We start from the raw sequence: 26,411 nt of genomic DNA, 5'->3' as shown, positions 1-26,411 counted from the left end.
AATGAACACCCAGGACTGATCTCCTTTAGGATGGACTGGTTGGATCTCCTTGCAGTCCAAGGGACTCTTCAAGAGTCTTCGGCAACACCACAGTTCAAAAGCATCGATTCTTCGGCTCTCAGCTTTCTTTATAGTCCAACTCTCTCATCCATACATGACTACTGGAAAAACCATAACTTTGACTAGACCGACCTTTGTTGGCAAAGTAATGTCTCTGCTTTTTAATATGCTGTCTAGGTTGGTCATAACTTTTCTTCCAAGGAGTAAATGTCTTTTAATTTCATGGCTGCAGTCACCATCTGCAGTGATTTTGGAGCCCCAAAAGATAAAGTCTCTGTTTCCACTGTTTCCCCATCTATTTCCCATGAAGTGATGGGACCAGATGCCATGATCTTTGTTTTCTGAATATTGAGCTTTAAGCCAACTTTTTCACTCTTGTCTTTCACTTTCATCAAGAGGCTCTTTAGTTCCTCTTCACTTTCTGCCAAAAGGATGGTGTCATCTGCGTATCTGAGGTTATTGATGTTTCTCCTGGCAATCTTGATTCCAGCTAGTGTTTCATCCAGCCCAGCGTTTCTCATGATCTACTCTGCATATAAGTTAAATAAGCAGGGTGGCAATATACACCCTTGACGTACTCCTTTTCCTATTTGGAACCAGTCTATTGTTCCATGTCCAGTCCTAACTGTTGCTTCCTGACCTGCACACAGATTTCTCAAGAGACAGGTCAGGTGGTCCCTGGTATTCCCATCTCTTTCAGAATTCCCCACAGTTTATTGTGATCCACACAGTCAAAGGCTTTGGCATAATCAATAAAGCAGAAATAGATGTTTTTCTGGAACTCTTGCTTTTTCAATGATCCAGTGGATGTTGGCAATTTGATCTCTCGTTCCTCTGCCTTTTCTAAAACCAGCTGGAACATCTGGAAGTTATGGTTCACGTACTGTTGAATTCTGGCTTGGAGAATTTTGAGCATTACTTTACTAGCGTGTGAGATGAGTGCAAATGTGCAGTAGTTTGAGCATTCTTTGGCATTGCCTTTCTTTGGGATTGGAATGAAAACTGACCTTTTCCAGTCCTGTGGCTACTGCTGAGTTTTCCAAATTTGCTGGCATATTGAGTGCAGCACTTTCACAGCATCATCTTTTATGATTTGAAATAGTTCAACTGGAATTCCATCACCTCCACTAGCTTTGTTCATAGTGATGTTTCCTAAGGCCCACTTGACTTCACATTCCAGGATGTCTGGCTCTAGGTGAGTGATCACACCGTCATGATTATCTGGGTCATGAAGCTCTTTTTTGTACAGTTCTGTGTATTCTTGCCACCCCTTAATGTCTTCTGCTTCTTTTAGGTCCATACCATTTCTGTCCTTTATTGAGCCCATCTTTGCATGAAATGGTCCCTTGGTATCTCTGATTTCTTGAAGAGATCTCTAGTCTTTCCCATTCTATTGTTTTCCTCTATTTCTTTGCACTGATCACTGAGGAAGGCTTTCTTACCTCTCCTTGCTGTTCTTGGAACTCTGCATTCAGATGGGTATATCTTTCCTTTTCTCCTTTGCTTTTCACAGCTGTTTGTAAGACCTCCTCAGACAGCCATTTTGCTTTTTTGCATTTCTTTTCCATGGGGATGGTCTTGCTCCCTGTCTCCTGTACAGTGTCACGAACCTCCGTCCATAGTTCATCAGGCACTCTATCAGATCTAGTCCCTTAAATCTATTTCTTACTTCCACTGTATAATTGTTAACACCTTCTTAATAAGATACTCCAGAGTTCCCCATGGTGGCGTTGACATCCCTCAATTTGATGAGTAATAAACCCAGCTAGTTTAACTATAGTAATGTGCCTGGTGTTCTATGGAGGGTATTACCAGAAGAAAGCTTATTAGTATTTTTGACTCTTCAATTTAGTATTTGAAATGTTATACTCTAATCAGGTTAGACAGCAGGGCAAAATTAGAGATAATTAAACATGTACTTATATCTGCTAAATTTTATATTTTAACTATGGCATCTTTTAAAAAAATTTATTTATTTAGGCTGCGCCTTGTCTTAGTTGGGGCATGTGAACTCTTAATTAGTTGCAGCAAGTGGAATCTAATTTCCTGATCAGAGACTGAACCTGAGCCTCCTGAACTGGGAGGGCTGAGTCTTAGCCACTGGACCACCAAGAAATTCCCAGCTAAGGTATTGATATATTTTATGCTCACTACCACTGCTTAAAAAATGTTTATTGCTATGATAGCTGTTCAGTAAAATCAGTTCTAGAATTTATAATTGATGTTAAGTTATTGTAATAAAGAGAAATCCACTTATTTATAAATTCAAAGTCTGGTTAGAATTAAGAAATGAGCATGTTAAACTGATAATTATTAACAGACCTTAATTAACTCTTTAACAGAGTGAAAGAGGCCTGTAAAATGGTTTTTGTTTTTAGATTTAAAGACATTTCTGCTTAAATTCTTTATAAAATCCTATAGCAAATTATATTATTATATATGTATTATCCCATCATTATCTTTTATTTTTTTCAGACATAAAATACTTAGGAAAACTAGGAGGTTTTAAAAAGTGACTTTTTCACTTGAAACTACTCTTTGCTGTTGAACTGTTTTGAATTTTTATTAGGAAAAGCTCTTTTGTGAAAAACTGCACTTAACTCTTCTTGGTTTGCAATATATTTTGCTAAGGCCACATTTTAAAATCAGTGTTCTTTTTGGAAGTAAATAATAAAATGAAGTTCACATTATGTACTACTTAACTGTAGTAATATAAGTTTCAACATACTTCTTTTAGGTAAAACTTGCTTTTCTACATTTCTTCAAATTATTACTGTCCTCCAAACATTAAGAGCTTCCCTGGTGGCTGAGCTGGTAAAGAATCTGTCTGCAATGTGGGAGACCTGGGTTCGATCCCTGGGTTGGGAAGATCCCCTGGAGAAGGGAAAAGCTACCCACTCAGAATTCCATGGACTGGAGAATTCCATGGACTGTACAGTGCTTGGGGTCGCAAAGAGTTGGACACAACTGAGTGACTTCCACTTTCCAAACATTAAATTTTGTGGATGCCTTTTTCTTCGGCTCTCTTGGATTTAATATTGTTTACTACTTTTTTTCTCATTTTTTTTCTTCTGTAAATTACATTGACTGGGTTTTGCTTTGTATCCTCTTTTAATCCTTCTTTGTACTCCCCCCCACCACATACCTCAGCTTCAATTCTTCCGTTACCACCTCAAATGAACATTCCTATCATTTAGTTCTGGATCATCTTTTGTCCTTGTCTGCCTTAATTTCTCAGATCTTCAACTATTATCTTTAAAATTATTAACTTTTAAACAAAGGTTTCTAATGTGGTCCTCTTGAATCTGTTGGAAATTTCCATCAGCTAGTTGGTCATCATCGGTGACTAACTGTAACTTAACACAGTGAAACCAAACCTTGCCAAACTACCCAGCTTCTTCTGACTTATTTCTGTCCAGGAGTCTATTAATGTTTAGTTTCCAGGACTTAAAACTTCAGTTAGCACTGGCTCCTTTCTTGCCACACATTGAATTAGTCATTAATTTTTGTGGATTTTTCAAGGATTTATTTTAAAATAAATTAGTTTCAGTGAGAAAAAGATAGTTTTTTCAAAAACTGGTGCTGGAATTTATATCCAGATTCAGACAATTGAACATTGATGACCCTGACCTTAAACATTTGAAATGGATCATGGGTATAAGATGTAAGAAATAATACATGTAAGAGAGGTGGTTATAAAACTTCTAAAAGAAAACGTCGTTGTTCAGTTGCTAAGTCGTGTCCGACTCTTTGTGACCCCATGAATTGCTGCATGCCAGGCTTCCCTGTTGCTTCTTGACCTGCATACAGATTTCTCAGGTGTCAAGTAAGGTTGTTTGGTATTCCCATCTCTTTAAGAATATTCCATACTTTGTTGTGATCCACACAGTCAAAGGCTTTAGTATAGTCAATGAAGCAGAGTAGATGTTTTTTGGAATTCCTTTGGTATTTCTATGATTCAGCATATATTGGCAATTTGGTTTCTCGTTTCTCTGCCTTTCCTAAATCTGGCTTGTACATCTGTAAAAGTTCTCCATTCATGTACTGTTGAAACCTAGCTTGAAGGATTTTGAGTATAATCTTTCTAACATGTGAAATGAGTGCAGCTGTAAAGTAATTTGAACATTCTTTGGTATTGCCTTTCTTTGGGGTTGGAGTGAAGACTGACCTTTCCAGTCCTGTGGCCATTCTGAGTTTTCCAAATTTGCTGGCATTATGAGTGCTGGCATACTGAGTGCAGCACTTTAACAGCATCATCTTTTAGGATTTGGAAACATAGAAGAAAATATTTGTGATCTCAGGTTAGGCAAAAGTTTCTTACATATGATACAAAGGCACAAACATTTGATTAAAAATTGATGATAAATAGATAAATTAGACTTCATAAAATTTAAAAACGTTTGCTGGTTGGAACACATAACTGCACGTGTTCATAGCTGCTTTATTTATAATTGTCAAAATCTAAAAGCAACCATGCTAGCCTTCAGTGTGGGGTGAAGGAATGGATAAAACTGTGGTACATCCTGACACTGGAATACTTTTCAGTGCTATAAAGAAATGAGCTAAAAAGCCATGAAAAGTCAATGAGAAACCTTAGTAGTATGTAATAGTAAGTGAAGGAAGCGAATTTGAATAGGCTACATACTGTGTGTTTACAACCATATGACATTCTGGAAAAGGCAGAACTATGGAGACAGTAAAAAGATCAGCAATTGACAGTGGCTGGAGGGGAGGGAGAAATGGAAAGGTGGAATACAGAGTACTTTTCGGGCAGTGAAACTACTCTGTATGATACAGTAAAGGTAGATCCATATCATTATACATGTGTCCAGACCCATAGAATGCACAGCGCCAAGAATGAACCCTCATATAAACTGTGGACTGAAGGTGGTATGATGTGTCAGTAGAGATTCATCAGTTGTAACATGTGCCATTCTCGTAGAAGATATTGATAATGGATGAGAGACTACATGAGTCAGGGTAGGGGATATAAGGGAAACCTGTACCTTATGCTCCATTTTGTTGTGAACCTAAAACTGCTGTAAAAAAAGTATTAAAAAAAAGAAGACATTAAGAAAATTTTAAAACAAACTTCGGACTGGGAGGAAATATTTACAAAAGGTGTTTGATGAAGGACTTGTGTCTAGCTTATATAAAAGTTTTTTTTGTTTGTTTCTTGCATCTCAATAAGAAAACAATTTCATTTTAAAAATGGGCCTGAAGATTTGAAGACTTTGGGCCAATGGTTATATATATGGATATGTGAATAAAGACGTGAAAAGATGTTCAACATCATAGTCATTGCTGCTGCTAAGTCGCTTCAGTCGTGTCCGACTCTGTGCGACCCCATAGATGGCAGCCCACCAGGCTCTCCTGTCCCTGGGATTCTCCAGGCAAGAACACTGGAGTGGGTTGCCATTTCCTTCTCTAATACATGAAAGTGAAAAGTGAAAGTGAAGTTGCTAAGTCGTGTCGGACTCTTAGCGACCCCATGGACTGCAGCCTACCAGACTCCTCCATCCATGGGATTTTCCAGGCAAGAGTACTGGAGTGGGGTGCCATTGCCTTCTCCGTCATAGTCATTAGAGAAATGAAAATTAAAGCCACAGTGAGAAACTTTAACATACCCACTAGTGAAGTGAAAGTCGTTCAGTCGTGTGCGACTCTTTGTGATCCCATGGACTATATAGTTCATGGAATTATCCAGGCCAGAATACTGGAGTGGGTAGCTGTTCCCTTCTCTAGGGGATCTTCTCAACCCAGGCATGGAACCTGGGTCTCCTGCATTTCAAATTCTTTACCAGCTGAGCCACCAGGGGAGCCCAACATACCCACTAGAATGACTGTTGAAAAGACTGAACGTACTAAGCATTAGCGAGGATATATAGCAATTGCAACTCTCATACACTGCTGGTTGGAATGAGGGGAACAGTTTCTCACAATGTTAAAACAGAGTTACAGATGACTCAGCAGTTCCGCTCCTAGGTATTTATAAAACAAAGTTGAAAACACATGAAAGCCCCTATACAAATATTCATAGCAGCATTATTCTTAAGCAAGCTTTCAAATGGAAACAACTCACATGTCTAGCAAGGTATGAATAGATAGAAAACATTTCCATATAATTGGATGCTATCTGCCCTGCCATCCAAGAGACACAGGAGACGTGGGTTCCATCCCTGGGTTGGGAAGATCCCCTGGAGGAGGAAATGGCAACTGACTCCAGTGTTCTTGCCTGAGCAATCCCATGGACAGAGGAGCTTGGCGGGCCACACAGTTCATAGGGTTGCAGAGAGTTGGACACAATTGAGTGACTGAACACACACAGTAGTTAAAAAAAAAAAAAAACTACTTACTGATAGATGCAATTATAAGGATGAATCTTGGAAACATTACATTAAGTGAAAGAAATCATATAGAAAAGACATCTATATGAAATTTCCAGATTAGGGAAAATTAGACAGAAAACAGATCTTTGCTGCCCAAGTCAGGGGTGGGAGTGAGGATTGACTGCAAAGGGGCATGAGAGAACTTTTTTGGGGTGATGGAAGCATTATAAAGTATGACTGTGGTGATAATTGTACTACTGTGTGGATTTACTAAAACTTCTGTTCACTTAAATGAGTGAGTTGTGTGGGATGTAAGTTATTCCTTAAGAAAACCAACAACTTTGGATTTAAAAAATCCAGGATTTACAGAAAAAAAAATTTCATGAAGTCTTAACAATAAACTGAAAAATGAATCAGTGGCAACTGATAAATATATATGCAGGGAGTGATAAAATTTGGAAATTAGCATTTTGCAGGCATCAGGAATCAAAGATTAGATCAATTAAGAATCACCAGTTGATGCTAAATCTTGGAAATTTTGTTCAGGAGCAGAATATTTGCATGGTGTAAAAATACTATTTTATAGACTGCTTATTACTTATAAGGAAACAGTAGTGCAGAGATTAGTCTTGACCACCATGTGATTAAAAGTAACATCACTAGTAAAGAGCAGGTGAATGTGTGTCCATCATTGTTGACACCTTTAGGACACATCACCTATGTACTATTCTTTCTGATGATGCATAACCTGAATTTAGTCACAAAGAAACATTAGGCAAACTCCAAATAAGGACTGTTCTGTTAAAAGAGTAGGTGGTGGGTGGGCTGTATTACAAAATATTAGTGTCATAAACAACAGTAAGGTTGTAGAAATGTTCCAAAGTGATGGGTAAAGAGACATAACAGTGAAATGCTATACCTAACCTAGACTGGATCCTAGATGGAAGAGAGAGAAAAATATGGTGTAGAGGATAGTATTAGGTCAGGTGACAATGATGGAACATGGACAATAGATTAAAACATGTTACTGAGGTTGACAAGTATGTTGAGGTTATGTAAGAAAATAATTCTTAATACACACTGAAACGTTTAGGGGTAAAGAGCGCTGATATATGTAATTCATGCTGTGAATAACTTTAGAAAAAAATGTGTGAAGAGGACAAACTTGTATGCACAAAGGTAAAGCAAGAGGTACAAAATCTTAAGCAACAGAGAATGGATAAATAATATACGGTATTCTCTGTACTATTCCTTTTGTAACTTTTTTGTAAGTTCAGAATTATCTCCAAATGGTTAAAATAAATTTTAATAAAAGTGTTTTGATTTAAGGCTCAAAGGTTTTTTTTCTGATGTGGTGGTAGTTGTTCATTTTCCTTTTTATTTCTTTTCTGATATTTTAAAGTATGTTGTAGGTTTTGGGGGGAGTTGAGATTGAAAGCTGGTAGGCAAATTTCATTCAAGCTTGTTATCAATTTGATAACTGACACTGAGTACTAAATGTAGACTAAACCTGTATGTTAATAATTAGCCTAAAGATATTCTGGTATAGCTATGCTCACTGAAGGGTTTTTAAATATTTAGACTGTGATCTTTTTTAAAAGATAATTTTATTTTTGGCTGTGCTGGGTCTTCGTTGCTGTGCAGGCTTTTCTCTAGTTGCAGAGAGTGGGGGCTGCTCTTTAGCTCAGGTGCTTGGGCTTCTCACTGTGGTGGCTCCTCTTGTTGTGGAGCATGGGCTCTAGGGTGTATGGCCTTGTTAGTTGTGGCTCCCAGGCTCTAGAGCACAGGCTCAGTGGTTGTACACAGGCTTAGTTACTCCAGGGCATGTGAGATCTTCCCATATCAGGGATTGAACCCATGGCTCCTACACTGGCAATCGGATTCTTTATGACTAGGCCACCAGGGAAGCCCTAAAAATTTATTTAAAAAAAATTTTTTTTTATTTTTAGTATCTTCAAAATGGCTGATAATTTGGATGAATTTATTGAAGAGCGAAAAGTCAGATTGGCCAGAGACAAAGCAGAATTGGAAAGTGATCCACCGTACATGGAAATGAAGGTAAAGTTAATCATTTTCTTCCAACGTGTTTCATTAAATTGTCTCTGAAGATTACCCTCTTTAAATGCAAAATTTCTTCTTCTGGGAGTGAGAAGCTTGTTTCATATTTTAGTTTAACTGTGCTGTTGTTCTAAGTCTGAGACCCTGAACCTGGATAAGATTTCAGTAATTTTGAATGCAATTTTTCTTCTGTGGTGTTTTGTACCTCACAGTTTCTCTTCTCTCTTATTGGAGTTTTAATTAATAATTTATGTGCTTTCTAACATGATTAGGAGACTAGTTCTAATGCAAGGAATTTTCAGAATATAAATAGATGTAAAAGCAATTTCTTATATTCTTTGTGAAAAGGTTCATTTTTTTAATGAATCAGTATCTTAAACATTTTTGAAATCTACAAAAATGAATTTATAAGGATAGTTTCTTTGTGTATTTACTTTTCAGAATATAAATTTGTTAAAATGTTTCTGAAAGCAGTGTCTGAAAAAGCTTTCTTAAAACTTTTCTAGCTTTGATATTTATTGAGACTACTGGGTACTGTGCTGGGCTCAGAGAATATAGCCATGGTCTAGACAGATGTGATGCTTTCTCCCGTGGGCTCAGTGTGTGTAATGAGAAACAGTGTGTATCTTAATCTATGCCATATGGGTCATCCTAATTAGAGGAATCGGATATAATGACTTGCCCAAGACAGTCTTGATTTTCTTGTTGTTCCAGTGTCTCATCTGGTTTAGCATTTGCCCTGGACAAAGGTATCCTGGTGGAAATGATAAATAACACGGACACCATAATTATAAAATAATTGTATTCATATAGCTAACATTTATTGTGTGCTAACTATGGGTGAGGCATAAAGTCTTTAGCGGTTACACTGATACTTCACATCATGAATCTATGAGATAAGTACTGTTGTCATTTTCCAAACGAGTAAACTGGTACATAGTGACGTTAAGTATGAGACTTAGGTGACAGAATAGTAGAACTAGGCTTTGACCCCTGGCAACCTGAATCCAGTGTTTATTCTCTTAACTATCTTTCCTTCCATAGTACCTGCCATGTACAAGGTGCTGTGCCAAGGACTTTACATGTATGATAGCATTTAATCATAAAATCCCAGTGAAGTAGGCAGAATTTTTGTCTGTTTTACAGATTCCAAAAATGAGGCTTACAGGGTTAAGTAAATCGTCCAGGCATGTACAGGATTGGATTCATGTGTCCAGCTCCACATTTTATGCCCTTAACCATTCTCTAGTACTAGGACTGACAGGTTTAGGAGGGAGTTATTAGATAGCTTTAAATATAGCTTTATTATGATTTCTACTCACTCCAGTGTTATTGCCTGGAGAATCCTAGGGACAGCGTGAGCCTGGTGGGCTGCCATCTATGGGGTCGCACAGAGTTGGACACGACTGAAGCAACTTAAGCAGCAGCATTATGATTTCTAATACTATAGCAGATAGATAATAATCTTCAAGTCTTTAGGTCAAGTATCACCTATTCATTCAGGCCTTGCAGTTCCTCCGTTATCATTTCTGGGCCTCCTTACAGTTGTTCTTTTTTTTTTTTTTCCTGTTTCTCCTCTGTATCACTCACTACATATAACATAATCTAATTGTGTGTTGCATTTATTGTTTGTTATCACAGTAGTTTATAAGCTCTGTGATGGCAGAGATCCTTTAGTATTTCTTCACTTACCTGTTTTTGATGCCTAGGACAATATCTGGTGGGAACTCAGTGAATATTTGTTGATAAATCAGTGAGCTAAATAATAGAACATTGCAGCACTAATAAATACCTTTGAGTAATTCCTCAAACCTTACACTTAAATTTTGTTTTAAACATACTGAAATTAATTGTACATTTTTGGAATTTTTTTCCCCCACTGCTTTGTAAATATTATGTCTCTTTCAGGGAAAAGCATCAGAGAAGCTTTCTGAAAACAGTAAAATATTAATTTCCATGGCTAAGGAAAACATACCACCTAACAGTCAACAGACAAGGCGTTCTTTAGGTATGCTAAACTGAATTTAAGATATTCTTAGCAGGCTGTCATGAAGGAGCTTTGTCTTGTCAGAAAAAAAGACAATTTTTGAATTCTAGTAACTCCTTCCTTTCTGGAATCTTATATGTGACATTGTGGTCTACATATGAAATATAATGTATACTGAGAAACTTGTTCTCATTGTAACTGTTATTGTCTTGGTTATGATTTATGGAAATCATAGCCATAAGTAGGTATCATAATTGAAAATTTTGAATGGAAATTGTGTGAGAAAGTGTTAACTGTTGAATAATGGTGGACTTGCTTTTATTTAAAAATCAAAGAACTATGCTTAAAAGATAGAAAATATTACTGATGACTATTTTGAAATTGTAAATAAGTTAATATTTAGCTATATTGAGTCTTTGATTATGGTTTGGTGTGAAAATATTTGGGATACTACCTCATTTTAGCTTTTTGGTAGGTGTATTTTTTTTTTTTTAAAGAAAATATATGAATATTTAAAAATTACCTTGTGAATTACTGATGATAACTGAACCTTTTTCACATTAAAGGAGTCAAATATGATTAATCCATTTGGTTAAAGCATTTCTCATGTGGATGACTTTTCATGGCCATGAGTATACTCTTAAGTTGTTAGTTGCTTTGCATTTGTATTCTGCTAGGAGTACATGGGGATGTTGGCCAAAAGACTGCTGAATAGTTTAGTGGGCTCTCTATCTCTACTAGAAGAATGCCATACTTTTAGTATCATATATATAGAAAACCTTTTCCACTCTGAGTCTGTTACAAATTATTGGCTAATATACAGCTTTTGCAGAGAAGGCAATGGCACCCCACTCCAGTAGTCTTGCCTGGAAAGTCCCATGGACAGAGGAGCCAGCCTACCAGTAGGCTGCAGTCCATGGGGTCACTAAGAGTTGGACACGACTGAGGGACTTCACTTTCACTTTTCACTTTCATGCATTAGAGAAAGAAATGACAGCCCACTCCAGTGTTCTTGCTTGGAGTATCCCAGGGACGGGGGAGCCTGGTGGGCTGCCGTCTATGGGGTCGCACAGGGTCGAACACGACTGAAGTGACTTAGCAGCAGCAGCATACAGCTTTTGAAGGAGGAAATAGCAACCCACTCCAGTATTCTTGCCTGGAAAAATCCCATGGACAGAGGAGCCTGGAGGGTTATATAGTTCATTGGGGTTGCAGAGAGTCGGACACGATTGAGCACGCACACATGCCTGCAGCTTTAGTGAACTAAGTATTATATTTTGGTTAAGTGCCTTAATCTCTAAGGCACTCAGTTTCTTTATAACATAAAGAGGTTAGATTATCTTCTAGCCCTAAAATTTTATGAATTGAAAATTTAATTATTCTGAGAGAGAGTTTTTTGAAAGTTTGATAGTAGGTTCTCTCAAGCACTAAGGTGAATCACTGACTTTCTGGAGTTATGAGTTGCTTTGGAATGTGGCTGTCATGCCTTTGCAACCTGGCATCAATTATTTAAGCTCTTTGTTTCCTCATCTTAAGAGTTGTGTCTATCTTAAAAGGTTATTGTGGCAATAGTTGAATATGTATGAAGAGATGATTGGTGCATTATTGATGGACAGTAAATATTAATTTCCATGACTTTTTACTTTTTTAAACTAGGTTTTTTATTTTTTATTTATTTATTTTTTAAAATTAGGGCCGCCTGGTCTCCGCGCAGCCCGGGCCTGGCGGGGAGGAGCCGAGTGGCACATCGCTGGCGCCGCCACGCCCAGCGCCGCCACCACGCTCACGCCCCACCCGCCCCCCTGCCCGGCCGCGCAGCCATGGCACAAGCTCAGGTTTTTTATTTTTAAGAACTATATTAAAACTTATTCTTTATTACATTCACAAATCATGTAGAGTTTAAAGTCCAGCTTAACAGATAATGACTTCTCCCTCTTCCCTAACTGGTATCCCTTATTCATTCACAGGACTTTATTTACCATTAGTGTGCTCATTACTCCTTAATCTCTATCCTAATTCCAGTTTCTTTGGTGAACTCCAGACCTATATGTCTAATGTTTTAATGACATCTGTACTTGGATGTCTTGGACTCAGAATCAACATGTGCAAAATTAACTTGACTCCTTTCAAACTTAAGTGAGCTGGTTTTGTGGTCATCTTTGACCTTTTTCCCCTTTTTGTATCCCACAGCGAATAATTACATAGTTCAGAGATTCTAACATCTAAACCTCAAATAAGTTGACTTTTCTCTAATTCCATAGAGATCATTTTATGTAGGCGTCCATTGGCTTTCACTTAGATTTTTTTTTCTAGTGTTCTTTTTGTTGTACAATCTAGCCTTCTCTATTAAGTCTCTGCACTGCCAGTTGATGTCCTCCCCCAAACCGAATCTGATCATGTTAGTCTCTATTTCAAACCCTTCAATGGATTCTTGTTTCCGTTACGGTGATTTTACTCTTTTATTACCTTTACCAGATTGTGTTGGCCATCCCTACCTTATACTCCTGGGACATTGGCTCTTCCCTTGAAGAACAGTTTTGAACTCGTTCAGCTCTCTATTTTACCCCAGTAGCACCCCAGCTTTTCTGCCATTGTACGTTCATTGCTTAACACAGTGTCTGGCACTTTGGTGTTTAGAAAAGATATTTTGAATGAATGAAGTTCCCATGGCAAAAATAAGCAATTTTTTAGGTGTATAGAATTTAATTTTCTGGATTATTTTTTTTAATTGCCAACTGAAGTATAATTATTTTTGATGCACATTGAATCTTTCTAAAGAATAATAATTTGATTTTGTATCTTCGAGCATTCAGTTACTGATTTCTTGCCTGGATAATTGTGGTCTTAAGATTAGGACAAATACTTAATTTTTGATGTTAGGAAAAATGTAAAGTAACTTGGCAACAGTTTTCTGTAAGTGATTCGAGGAATTATAAAACAAACTGGTCTAAAATTTATACATTTAATTAAGCTCAGTGACACCATACTTTGAGTAATTAAGCATAGTAGCTATCAGTGATAGGTAAACTGGCAATATTTGTTTTAGCCAACGAAGACTGTCTATTGATAGCTCATTGTACAGCTGTCATGTACTGCTGCTGCTGCTAAGTCTCTTCAGTCGTGTCCGACCCTGTGCGACCCCATAGACGGCAGCCCACCAGGCTCCCCTATCCCTGGGATTCTCCAGGCAAGAACACTGGAGTGGGTTGCCATTTCCTTCTCCAATGCATGAAAGTGAAAAGTGAAAGTGAAGTCGCTCAGTCATGTCCGACTCTTAGCGACCCCATGTACCACTACATTTTTATGATTATGTAAATTCATTTCTGTTAGACGATGATATTCATGGATAATGCTTATCCATGTAGCTCCTTCTTCCACCATTTATACCTCTGAGCAAAGGATTTGAGGAGTGTTAAGACTTCTGCAAGTCTTAATCTACAAGACTTCGCTTACTTCAAATACCAGGTGCAAGTGTGGGGTTCACAGGCCATCCTTCCTTCAGATGAACTGTTTCTACTACCTCAAGTTTGATAACTCTCTAGATGACTCCCAGAGCTCAGGAAAGTGCTGTATTTATCATTACCGGTTTATTACAGCAAAAGGATACAGATCAGCCAGCCAAAGGAAGAAACATACAAAACAGAGCCTGGTCTGGGAGGGTCCGAACGTGAAGGTTCCATCAGCCTCAGGGATGTGTTACCCTCCTAGCACATTAATAGGTGACAGTATAGAGTACTGCCACCTAGGATGCTCACCTGAGCTTTGGTGTCTAGAATTTTTACAGGGGTTTCATTGTATAAGCATGAATGATTTTGTCACTGTCCATGTGGCTCATTCTCTCCAGACCTCCTACTTTCCTGAGGTCAGGCTGATGTCACATGGGTCAAAGGGCCAACACTCCAATTACATGTTTGATCTTTTTGGTGTGAACAGTCCCTATCTGTATTATCTCTTTAGCTTAAACCATCTAGGGACTCATTGTGAGTCACCTTATTAGTATCAACTTAGAGGTTTGTTCTGGGGACCTGTCATGAGTAACATATGATCTCATGACTCAGAAGATTCCAAGAATTTAGACGTTACCTCCCAGAGACAGAGGCTAGCTAGATTCTTTCTTATACACAGCATGTGCATGGCTTAGTTAATATATGCTGATGAAATGGTGTCATTGATAAGGAGTTGGTTAGAATTATTTAGATTTAATGAAATTATGAGAAAATCGGCTGAAAACAATCTGTAAAAGCAAATGCTGTTTTCCATTTCCCTAAACCATTTCTAGGCATAATACTTGTTATTATTTTATTTAAAAGTCCTAAACCTTTCTGACCAGCTCATTTTCATGTTTCATAAGCATTATTGATGAGAAATGCTTCCTTTAATCTTTTAAATTTAGTTCTGTTATACCTCAGTCAAAGATCATCCCCTCATCCTGTCTCTTCTTTAGAGAAGTTGAACATTTCCCTTTAGATTGGTTGAGGATTATTCTTTTCATTTTGATGTTTTATATCCTGGAAGACATTTTTAATAAATAATACAGTAAATACTTTCAACGTTTTTTTTGTATGTGTGTATTTTGACTTTACATCCATAGATTTTGTACCGCTTTTAAAGTGTAGTTCCTGGCTCAATGATAGGGATGAGAGCATTGCTGTATTTAAGGGTTTTCCCCCTTTTGTTTTTCATTAAAGAAATAAAGGAAAACGTGCACATGGTAAAAAAAAAAAAAATTGACACAGAAGTATATAGCATGAGAATTGATGATCCTCCTAACCTTGTCCTCTGGTTATTTAGCAGTTTCTTGTATACAGTTTCATGACTAGACTGCACACATGTGTATAACGCTCTCTTCTTTTTCTGTATATGGTAGCGTAAATCCTGTTGTGCGTTTGAAGATACCACCATTTACAGTATAGGGGCATGACCATGACCTCTTGAGATTAAAAAGAACCTTGCTGTTTATTGACAGACCTGGAACAGTTATTGTCTGCTGCTAGGGTTTCCACTGCAGACTGGCTGTTGGTTGCTGTCTGGAACTTAGCTTGTAAATAGTTTCTTACACTGATAAAAAGAATGGGTCATTGTGCCTAAACTTTATATAAACCATATGGTTTATGTAGAGTACCTGCTTTCTGTCTGTAGAGTCTGGAATTTTGGTACGTACTAGGCAGAGGGTGCCTGAGTGACCAGTTCCTATTAAAAACCCTGGGCACTGAGTAGGGAGCTTCCCTGGGAGACAACACTTCACGTGTGCTGTCACGGCTTGTTGTGCAGGAATTAGGCACGTCCTGTATGATTCCACTGGGGAAGAACTCTTGAAGTTTGAACCTAGTTTACCCTGGACAGTGCCACATTCCTGTTAGTTTTGCTTTGTATCCTTTCAGGGTAATAAACCATAATTGTGAGTATAATGGCTTCTGCATTCTATGAGTCCTGTCAAGTCAACAAACCTGGGGATGGCTTTGAAGACTCCCAACACAGTCCTTTTCAGTCTTTATTTTTTCTGGTTCCTTTCTCTCTCCCTCACCTCTAAACTTTGGATACTCCAGAATCCATCTTTAATGTTTGTAGGCCCTAGGTGTTTTTTATCCATCCGCCATTTCTAGGCAGTATCTCTCACTCATATCAAAGTGCCATTGATTTCAGGCTCCAGAACCTCCAAAATTTATTTTAGTTTTCATTCTTAGAAGTCAAGTAAATCTGCAAGCAAAAAGTTTGCAGATTATTGAAGTAAGAAAAAATTTTATTCTTGTTACTAGAAATTAGTATGATTTTTAAAAATTATTCTAAATACAGTTGTGCTTATGGAAATTTGGAAAAGAATTATAAGGAAGGAAAATTACATTGCTGCAATTTAAAAATAATATCAGCAAAGAAACAACAGCAGAGTTTCATATTGCAGCGTCATTCTAGGGTTTAACTAAAAAAGATTTTGGATATTAGACAAAATATAAGAAAATTGTTTTTACTAATTTTTAGTAGTACTTTTAATTGTCACTCCTTGTAGCATGTGTGGTCTTGAGTGAGTGAAGTCGCTCAGTCATGTCCGACTCTTTGCGACCCCATGGACTGTAGTCCCCCAGGCTCCTCCATCCATGAGATTCTCCAGGCAAGAATACTGGAGTGGGTTGCCATTTCCTTCTCCGGTTTCTCTTATTCAAAGCTAAATCCCAAACATTCTGCCTCTTTGTTGTAGTTTGTACAAGTCAAATGGGTCCTTTGTAATGATGTCTTTTAGCTGAAGTTCTCCTCAAAGTGTTTGCATCTCTTGATAAGTCATTTGCTTATGGAAAGGCTTAGTATTATTTCCTATAATTTGTCCTTTGATTATTTTGATGTAATACTTTTTGATGGTAATATAATACTGAAAAGAAGAAACTAAGTGTTCCATGGTAATCTGTAAAGTATTTACTATGAGTGCTATTTAGAAAATTAAAACTAATTTTTAAAAGATTACACACTGTGGTTTTAAATATTTAACCCATAGCCACTGTGGAAACCAGATACTTTTAATTGCTCTAGCTCTGAAGCATAATGTTAACTTAGAGTCACTGATGTTGTATTTGGTGAAGTGACATCACTTCAACTGACCCTAAGGTGACACTGATGCTTTACTTGCCCCTGGAACAATCAGAAGACAACTGCCCTGAAAAAGTAAGTTCACCATATTTTTCAGTTCCTTAAGTCAGTTAGGATCCCATTGTTAATACTTAAAGTCCACAGAATATTTAAATTGTTCTATACAGTTCTTAATTTTATGTCTATGACCTACCTCTAATATTGTAAAATATTGGTACCAGATAACAAAAATAATTAAAAACTAAGTATTTTCTGTTGACTGAACATTTAGTTAATAAAATTTTAGATAATTCTGAAGGTATTATGTATTCTCACTCATTTTTTAAGACAGTTATTACAAATACTATTTGAATCAATAGTAAAAAGCAGATACTCATGATAAACTTCATATGAATAGTAATTATAGATGAAAATGAACCATACTTTTCTTTATTTTCTTTCATATAAACCCACCAAGCAGAGTTGAAAATCAGCAGTAAAAGCCACCTTAAATACATGACTTAAAAAGATGTAAATTACTTGTTCTGCTGAGTAGGAAAGCTGAGCACGTTGGGGGGCGTCATCCTTCTAGCATTGTTTTCTTTTCCTCCTTGACACAATAATGCATCCATTGTGACCCTGTGTAACTAGAGACATGTAACTCTGGTTACTAGTCATTATGCTTACTCTTTCTATGCAATTATACTCCTAAAAGCAGAAATGAAATACTAAGAATAGTGTTTTTCTTCTTAATCTTTCTCTTACTCAGGCATTCATTCATATATTCATATACACATTTATTGTAAAGTTGAATAAAGCGTGGACCATGCATTCATGGATTTTATAGTTTAATTTCATGTCTGAAATTCCTTTCTGAATGTGAGAAGCAAGCCATTTTTCTCTTAGGCTTAAATTCTGTCTCTTTGAAAATAGGTTTTTAAATTTTCTTTGTGAGGAAAGAATGTCTTTCTCAGATGAATTTATATGGAATGCTTTAGATTCTTCTGGAAGAGAATTGGGAGCATGAGTAAGAGGTGTCTTTAAGGAGTCCTCTGTCATACCCTCGTCATTAGGAGTTAAGTAGGCCAGGAGTGTTTATGAAGAGAATTTGGGTTTTTATGGTAGGAAGGGGAATTTAGTATTACATAAAAATCAATTGACATTCATTTATATTTATACTACTTTGGTTTTATTTTTGCTCCTGAAACATTTTAGTGATGTAACAAAGCAGTGATACGACCAGTCATGAAAAGTTTCCATCATTTAGATGCATTATGAGGAATAAGGCAGAAAAAATGGTAATATCCTTGTTGGTGTATTACTTACAGTCAGTTGTTTCATCTGTATTTCTTGTAGCTGACTTTGAGGAAAATTAATTTTGTTCAGAAATAATATTTTATACTTTAGTATTGCTTGCTGCTGCTGCTGCTAAGTCGCTTCAGTCGTGTCCGACTCTGTGTGACCCCATAGATGGCAGCCCACCAGGCTTCCCCGTCCCTGGGATTCTCCAGGCAAGAACACTGAAGTGGGTTGCCATTTCCTTCCCCAATGCATGAAAGTAAAAAAGTGAAAGTGAAGTTGCTAAGTCGTGTCCGACTCTTAGCGACCCCATGGACTGCCGCCTACCAGCCTCCTCCGTCCATGGGATTTTCCAGGCAAGAGTATTGGAGTGGGGTGCCATTGCCTTCTCCGTTAGTATTGCCTAGTAGGACTAAAAAAGCGAAAGAGGCTTCAGAAATTGAAACACTTATGTGATATCGGTGCTTGACATAGTGTTTTAGTATTAAAAATATTTTTAAAGTATATAATTTGATTTTAATTGTTTTATTAAGATACAATTTACATACCATAGAGTTTACCCATTTAAATTGTACAATTCAGTGGTCTTCAGTGTATTTACAAGTTGTGCAGCCATCGCTATGGTCATCACCCCAAAATGTAATTCGATTTTTGAACTCTTGCATAAGAAGGCCCTACTCAAAATGGAAGTTTTTCTTAGAAAACTAAGATTCTTCTACAGAATTTCTATTTGGAATGACAAAACTCTAGAAATGGATAGTGGTAATGATTGCACAACATTTTCAATGTACTTAATACCAGTGAACTGTATGCCTGAAAATGGTTAAAATGTCTGTTTTACCACAATAAAAATTAATATCCATTTATATGAAATCAGAATTGGCAACTTTAAAATTTTTTGGAAATTTCAGCCTAAACCATGCATGGCTGGTTTTTTCAGACATGTTATATTCAATATCCTGTGATAAACCATAATGGAAAGGAATATGAAAAACTCCCTGGGTTGGGAAGATCCCCTGGAGAAGGGAAAGGCTACCCACTCCAGTATTCTGGCCTAGAGAATTCCATGGACTATACAGTCCATGGGGTCGTAAAGAGTCGGACATGACTGAGCGACTTCACTTTCATTTTTACATGTATATGTGTAACTAAATAACTTTGCTGTACAGCAGAAATTAGCACAACATTGTAAATCAGCTATACCTCAATTAAAAAATTGTTATGACACATATTCTTTTATGTTAGAATATCACATTATTAATTTTCACAGACTGAAAGACACATATTAAAGTTGTTGTAGGTATTTTAAAAGAAATTTCAGCAGAATTAAAAGAAGAAGTAAAGGTAATTGGCTTTTCTTTGCTTTAATTTTGCTGTCCTTCAAAAAGCGAGATGGGAGGGACTTCCCTGGCAGTCCAGTGGTTGAGACCTCACCTTCCAATCTAGGGGGTGTGGGAACAGATCCCTGTTTGGGGAGCTGGCATCCTGCAAGCCTTGCAGCCAAAAAACCAGAGATAGAGCAGAGACAATGTTGTAACAAGTTCAATAAAGACTTTAAAAATGGTCCATGTCAAAAAAAAAAAAAAAAGCAAGATGGCAAACAATGCAGAGCCATCTATCTAAAGGGGGAAGAACTAAATATAACACACACCCACATAGTACTATGAAGACACCTTTTATAGATGTATTAAAAACCTCTGGAAGAAGACACAGATACAGCAGTGTTGGTTGTTCTGGGCGGGAGAAGTGGGTGGGAGGGATATTTTCCATTGTTTGAATGTGTTACCTATTGAAACATTTCAAATAAAAAATTTATTATCCTGATCCAAGTCTCAGAATCCACATGACTGTGTTCCTTCCTACTGTGCTTTGTTATAAGACACTGCATTGAAATTGAGATTGGGTTGCAATGAGCTACGTTGCTTAAGAAGTTGTTTTCTTTCTAGGAATTGATTATGGATTAAGTTTACCACTTGGGGAAGACTATGAACAGAAGAAACATAAACTGAAAGAAGAATTGCGACAAGATTACAGACGCTATCTTACTCAGGTAATGAGTTCTAGTAACTCGTTTGGTTTTGTGCTTTAGAATTTACCTCCTGAATTTATTTTCATAAGATTTTTTAGTCATATACATTAATATTTACATTTTTAGGGGTATCTAGCAATGTACTGCAGCGAAAGTTAAGTGATACATATGACACTGATAGAGAAAAAAATGATTCTGAGCATTGGTGCCATGAAATAACAGACTCTTGACCTTTTAAGGAGGACAGTGGGTTCTAATTTTAAATGAGATTGTAAGTTCTTGTTGTTCATGTTTTTTGTAAAGTAGTAAAATAGCCCAGCCTACTACTCTCTTCCCCTCAACCATGTATTAAAATGACATGTGGAGTTCTAGTTTCTAATTATTTTCTTAAGAACTAAGCTTATAAAACGTCATTCAGCATATTTCCTTAACTATCAGGTTTTGCTTTATGGTTTAATCTATTTACTTAGTGGAACTCTTGTTTTAAGTATTTTTTGTTAAAGTATATGATAACTAATTATTATAAGTTTTAAAATATAGTTTACTAGGTTATAAATGTATCTAAAACAGTCATCATGTTTCTAGTCATCCCAAGAGATTCTTTAGTTTCTTCCTGCTTTGTAATGTTTATTCCACATGTATGAATCGTCTCTTATTCATTCTGATTTGACATAAAGAGAAAGGACTTTGAATACATTTTACCAATGGTTTGTTTCCCTTGACTTTAGGGTATTACACAAGCAAAAAGAAAGGTAGGGTTGCCTGCAAAATGTTCTTCTTTACTGTTTTGTTTTAGATCCAGTAGCTTGTGATTATTTGCATATATGATATTGTTGTTCGCAAACTAATAAAAATAACTTCATTTGTGATTCAGAGACTTTTTAATGGCACCGTTTTGGATCCTTGCTTTTAGCAAAATGACACTCTATACATTGTACATTTCCATTAGTGCAATCAAGCATTCTTTTTGATTCCTGCTTTGCATTTGTTTTTGTTGCTTTCTTATGCATCTTTTAGAAATATTCTGCAGCTATTGTAAATTCATTTGTTCTCAGCATGCACGTTTTTGTTCTTCAAAATAATTATAATTGTACTAGTTGCATTAAGATTAATAAAACGACAGAATATTTAAGATACTCTAAGATATTTTTGAACTGTTTGTTGTCAATCTGGATTACTCGATATTTTGGTTCCCAAACCTGTGGATTACATTTGCAAACATATATTGGAAAATGACTGTTTTTAAAATGAATCTCACACATCCATTTATCTTTCAGCCAACACTTTTTAAACACTTGTCATGGAGATGAATCTGGTATGAATTTTGTCTTCAAGGGGCTTAGAATCTAGTTGTAGAGATAACATTTATACAATTCAGACAGTGATAACTCTTAACAAGGCAGGTACTGTAATGATCAGAAAAGGCCTCCAGATTTTTGACTGATCTCCTTGCCCTGATTCTCAGCCCATTCTCCATAATACTTTCCAGCATGATCTTGTCCCTTACCAGTTGAAATCCTTCTGTGTCTCCTCTCTGCCTTCAGGATAAAAATCCAGATTCCTTAGCATGACATGAGTAGTCTCTTCACGATCTAGCCTGCCTCCCTGGCCTTGAGCCTCATTGTCCTCTCCCCTTCCCTACCGCTCCTTGGCTGAGGTTTTCCTTTAGTATCTGCTATAGTCCGTGGGGCCGCAAGAGTTGGACAAAACTTGCAACTAAACCACCACCACTTTCACTTGTGGATTTTACATTATTTTATAGACACAACGTTTTTAAAAAAGAATGGCACTGGAAGGTATAAGAAGAAATTGCCTTTATGAAAGAGAAGAATTGAGGAGCACAAATCTTTAAATGTAAAGGGCTGTGAAGGAATTTTTGGTCTTACATCATAAAGAATATAGTTGTGGTAGAGGAACAGTAGTTCCTTAATATGACAAAGACACTTTTTGGTTGACATCTGAGAAAGCGGGAGTGGAGAGGAAAGCAAGGGAAAAAGAAAATTATGTAGGATATGGGGAGGCGGCTGCCATGGCTTCCTTGACCCCTGGAATATGTACAGTTTCCAAGTCCCATTCTCTCTGGATTTCTTGTGGCTTCCAGACTTTTGCAAGAGTATTAACTTTAAAAAAATGATCAAATCTTAAAGTTCTGCCAAGAAGAGCCACTTAAACAGTTAACTACCATCTTTCTAGTCTTTAGAATAAAAAACACTTGGCCATCTAAACACAAAAAGAACATATTCTCAGAAGAAGTTTTTAAACTGAGTCAGTAAATTATTTCCAGCCCAGATCTCTCTCCTGAACCTCAGACTCTTGACATTTTCACTTAGAAATCTAGTGGGAATCTTGTGTTGAGCATGTCTAAAAAGGGAACTTCAGATTTCCAGTCTTTTGACTCCCATCCCCTAGAAGCCTGTAGGCTACCTATAAACTATTCTTTTCATTTTATTTATTTATTTTTTGGCCACAGCACTTACCACCTTCTAACATACTGTAGAATTACTCTTCATTGTGTTTATTATTTCTTGTCAGTTTCCCCTGCTGGAATGTGAACTTTGGGAAGGCAAAGATCTTTTGTTTTCTTCACTGTTAAGTCCCAGATGTATCGAACAGTGTAGACATTGTTGCACTCAATAATTACTAAATGAATGAGTGAATGATTAAAGTTCAGCAAAGCTCACTGTGTCATCCTTATTACTAGTTTTTTTTCATTTTATTGAAAAGTACAGACATCATTCTGGGCCGGCTTTAAAGTTGGGCATGGCTTAATGAAGGAATAAGGATGCAGTATCTCTGTATGCTCAAAATTGGAACTCTGTTTTTTGATACATGTGTAACTACAAAATGACTAGGTTTACATTGTACTTTGGTATATAGGGATCAGACTGATTCAGGGATCTAGTTGTGTGTCAAATTGTTTCTCTTACTAAATAAGCTTAGAATTTATATAACCACCTTTCAAATTAGCTTTTGTAGCACAGCTTATTTCTAAATTCAGATTAGTCTTTTATCAATTATTTTGTTCCCATGATGTTTTGAGTATAACTCTGTTGCAGTACATTATATTGTAGTTATTTGTTTCCATGTTTGTTTCATCATTTGAATTATAAATCTCTTAAATATAGGGAACATATGCTTATCTTTTTCTCCCTGTCACCTGTAAAAGTAACAGAAAAGTATTAGATTGCTTGTTTTATGAATACAGAAAAGTCATAGAATTAGGTTAATAAGTATTGATTGATTTAATCCTCATTACCTAATAATATAGACGTTGTTATTATTATTGTTTTACAAAGAAACAGAAGCAGATAAATTAAGTAACTTCTCCAGATTATATGACTACTCAGCACCAGTACCAGAAAGTTGGGGATTATATATATTTTTTATAAATCTCTTGTGTTTGTTTTATGGTGTTCAAAGCGATTTTACATTTTTTAAATCCTTCTTGATCGTGTAGCAGCTTTGTTAAGGCAGAACAGATTCCAGTTTCATTTTACAGAAGAAAGTCTGGATCAGAGAGATTAAGTGACTTGCTCAGTGTAGCACAGCTGAAAATTGTTGTAGCTGGTCCAAGAGCCCAGGCCTTTGGATTCCTAGTCTGATGCTCTGTCTGTCACATTGCATTACATAAATGCTTAATGGACAGGAATGGAGAGGCTCAGAAAGAAATAATGTTCATAGTTTATATCTTCTGGCATTTAAATAGATATCCATAATTGCAGAGAAATTAGAAAATTCTCTTTTCTAATTTTGGTATAGTCTTCACACATTTGTAGTTTCTGTCTTCATCTCCATTTCATTCTGTTGCTCTGAATAATGTAATAATTTAGACTATATTAATAGAATGTAAAGCACATTTATGAAGCATTTTATAAAGTCAATTAGGTAATATATTTTTTTAATGTGTGTGTCTATATACAGAAAAATTTTCTATCCACGAGTGAAACAGATCCATCTACTCTGGGAGTTTCCCTTCCTATTGGTGAGAGGTTATCTGCTAAGGTAGGTGGATAGGAATAGTTGTTATGGATAGCAGTTTCTTGAGGCATCAAAATCATGAAAGAGCATATTCTTGATTTAAATGCAAACAAGTTTACGTCATTTTCCATACTTGATTTTTTTCAAAATCTGTTGAGTCTCTAGTGCTGTTTAAAAAATGTTTTGGAATGTTACATTTGTAACCATGTAATATGCTATATTCCTTTAATATATTAATTGAATATTCAGAATTCATTTTTTAAAGCATTGATTTCTAAGCTATAAAGTTCATGGTATATGAAAAAAATTATCAGTGAGATGAGTGGATGAGAGTATGCTGCTAAGTCACTTCAGTCGTGTCCGACTCTACGCGACCCCATAGACGGCAGCCCATCAGGCTCCCCCGTCCCTGGGATTCTCCAGGCAAGAACACTGGAGTGGATTGCCATTTCCTTCTCCAATGTATGACAGTGAAAAGTGAAAGTGAAGTTGCTCAGTCATGTCTGACCCTCAGCGACACAATGGACTGCAGCCTTCCAGGCTCCTCCGTCCATGGGATTTTCCAGGCAAGAGTACTGGAGTGGGGTGCCATTGCCTTCTCCAGGATGAGAGTATACTGAGCTTTTATATAGGAGACTTTTGGGCTATTTGAATATGTGTTCTATCACAAATAAATGTATATTATCTTAACAGCGGGTAGTGATTAAGCACTGTATTCCTCTTGCAGATATTCAGATTCCCAAGCTAGATCAGAATCATGATATATAAAGCAAATAGACAGTAAGTTTCAAAAGACAGCCTCACTTCTTACAAAACTTTTTTAGATTGTGCTATTTCAATGATGCTAAAATTATTGGGGCTTAAGAACATTTCCTAATACAACATATTTATGTTTCAACAGAACATTGATGTTATAACACTTTAGTTACTATGATAATTTTATGTTTGTATGTTTTAAATAGAACGAAGATCTTTCCTTAAACTTGGGAAGGAAATGGATAGAAGCAGGTCTTTCAAGGGTGAGGTGTGAGGAATTAGAGGCAAGAGATACCCTTGAAAATGAAAGTAGGAAGGTAACCTGGTCAAGTCTTGGAAACATGCTAATGACAGACCTACTGGCAAACACATTCATGTACTTCCTGGTGGAAGAGATTTATTTATGAATGCTTTTGGCAGAGTGCACCAGGATTCTCTAGGATTGCTGTTGGTAAAAACAAAGCTAGAATTCAGGGACTTACTGGTCACAGGTCCTAAGAAGGTATCATCTAAGTCAAAAAAAAAAAAAAAATAAGTGTTTCAAAATCAAAGCCATGCCCTTATGTTAGAGATCTCGTGTGTTAATTGGAACTTAAGCATGTAGTAAACCTTATTTTAATGTGGCCAGAATGGACGAGGGGAAGTGCACTGGTGGTCTCTGATCTCTTCCTGCATCTCCTGTGCCTTACAACTATTCCTGCCTTTGATATTATTAGTAAAGTTTGATGCTGAGTAGGATCTCTGAATTGTATGAGTCTGATTTGACTGTTAGGTACTTTTTCCTAATGTTGAAATTAGCATTGCCTTTTTTTTTTTTTTTAACATTGCCTTTTGGTTTTCTTTTTTAAGGAAAGGTTGAAACTTGAACGTAACAAAGAATACAATCAATTTCTCAGGGATAAGGAAGAATCCACTGAAAAGTTCAGACAGGTAGAAAAGAGTACTGAGGTAGGTTTTGCTTCTAAATAAATCTTTACATGCTGAATATTTGTACTCACTTGAAAATATTTTTATATTATTAAACATTTCACTTAGTTTTTATATAAATATTTAAAAGTTAAGCAAACTGAACCAAACACAGGAGAGAGATTTAATTTTGTAAATGGTTTTATCTCATACTGAAGAACTTACTCTGCTTTTTAACTTTAACTTCATGGAGGGGATTTAATTTTAGAGATCGGTTTTAAGTAATGTTTGTTTATATTTTATTTTTAAGTGATTTTTTATACTGAAAAATTTCTAGCTGTATGTATGTATATACATATATATGTAAAGAAATATAACCAAATTTAAGAGTGGTTGAAAAATTTACTGCATCCTATATTCTCTGTGTTGACAAGGAATTTAATTTGAAATACTC

At 36.4% G+C, this 26,411-nt stretch overlaps 1 protein-coding gene across 7 annotated transcripts in view; it reads left to right on the top strand.

Annotated features, from left to right (window-relative positions):
• The window catches only part of CSPP1 (centrosome and spindle pole associated protein 1), a 110,425-nt gene that overhangs the window by 5,603 nt on the left and 78,411 nt on the right, over positions 1 to 26,411 (top strand). For 4 of the 7 annotated variants that reach the window (XM_070382306.1, XM_070382302.1, XM_070382301.1 and 1 more), the window contains exons 2-7: positions 8,339 to 8,447; positions 10,356 to 10,455; positions 20,235 to 20,338; positions 21,046 to 21,069; positions 24,239 to 24,319; positions 25,901 to 25,999. In XM_070382306.1, coding sequence (XP_070238407.1) covers positions 8,349 to 8,447; positions 10,356 to 10,455; positions 20,235 to 20,338; positions 21,046 to 21,069; positions 24,239 to 24,319; positions 25,901 to 25,999 — 507 coding nt within the window. In that variant the 5' untranslated portion in view covers positions 8,339 to 8,348. Of the gene's footprint in view, positions 1 to 2,040; positions 2,189 to 8,338; positions 8,448 to 10,355; positions 10,456 to 20,234; positions 20,339 to 21,045; positions 21,070 to 24,238; positions 24,320 to 25,900; positions 26,000 to 26,411 lie in introns of all 7 variants that reach the window. The other 3 variants (XM_070382307.1, XM_070382303.1, XM_070382304.1) reach the window with 2 other exon arrangements.

This window comes from Bos mutus, chromosome 14 (genome assembly GCF_027580195.1).
Source record: "Bos mutus isolate GX-2022 chromosome 14, NWIPB_WYAK_1.1, whole genome shotgun sequence".
Lineage (NCBI taxonomy): Eukaryota > Metazoa > Chordata > Mammalia > Artiodactyla > Bovidae > Bos > Bos mutus.
The sequence above is the reverse complement of the archived record's forward strand: the minus strand, read 5'-3'. Positions and strand labels throughout refer to the sequence as shown.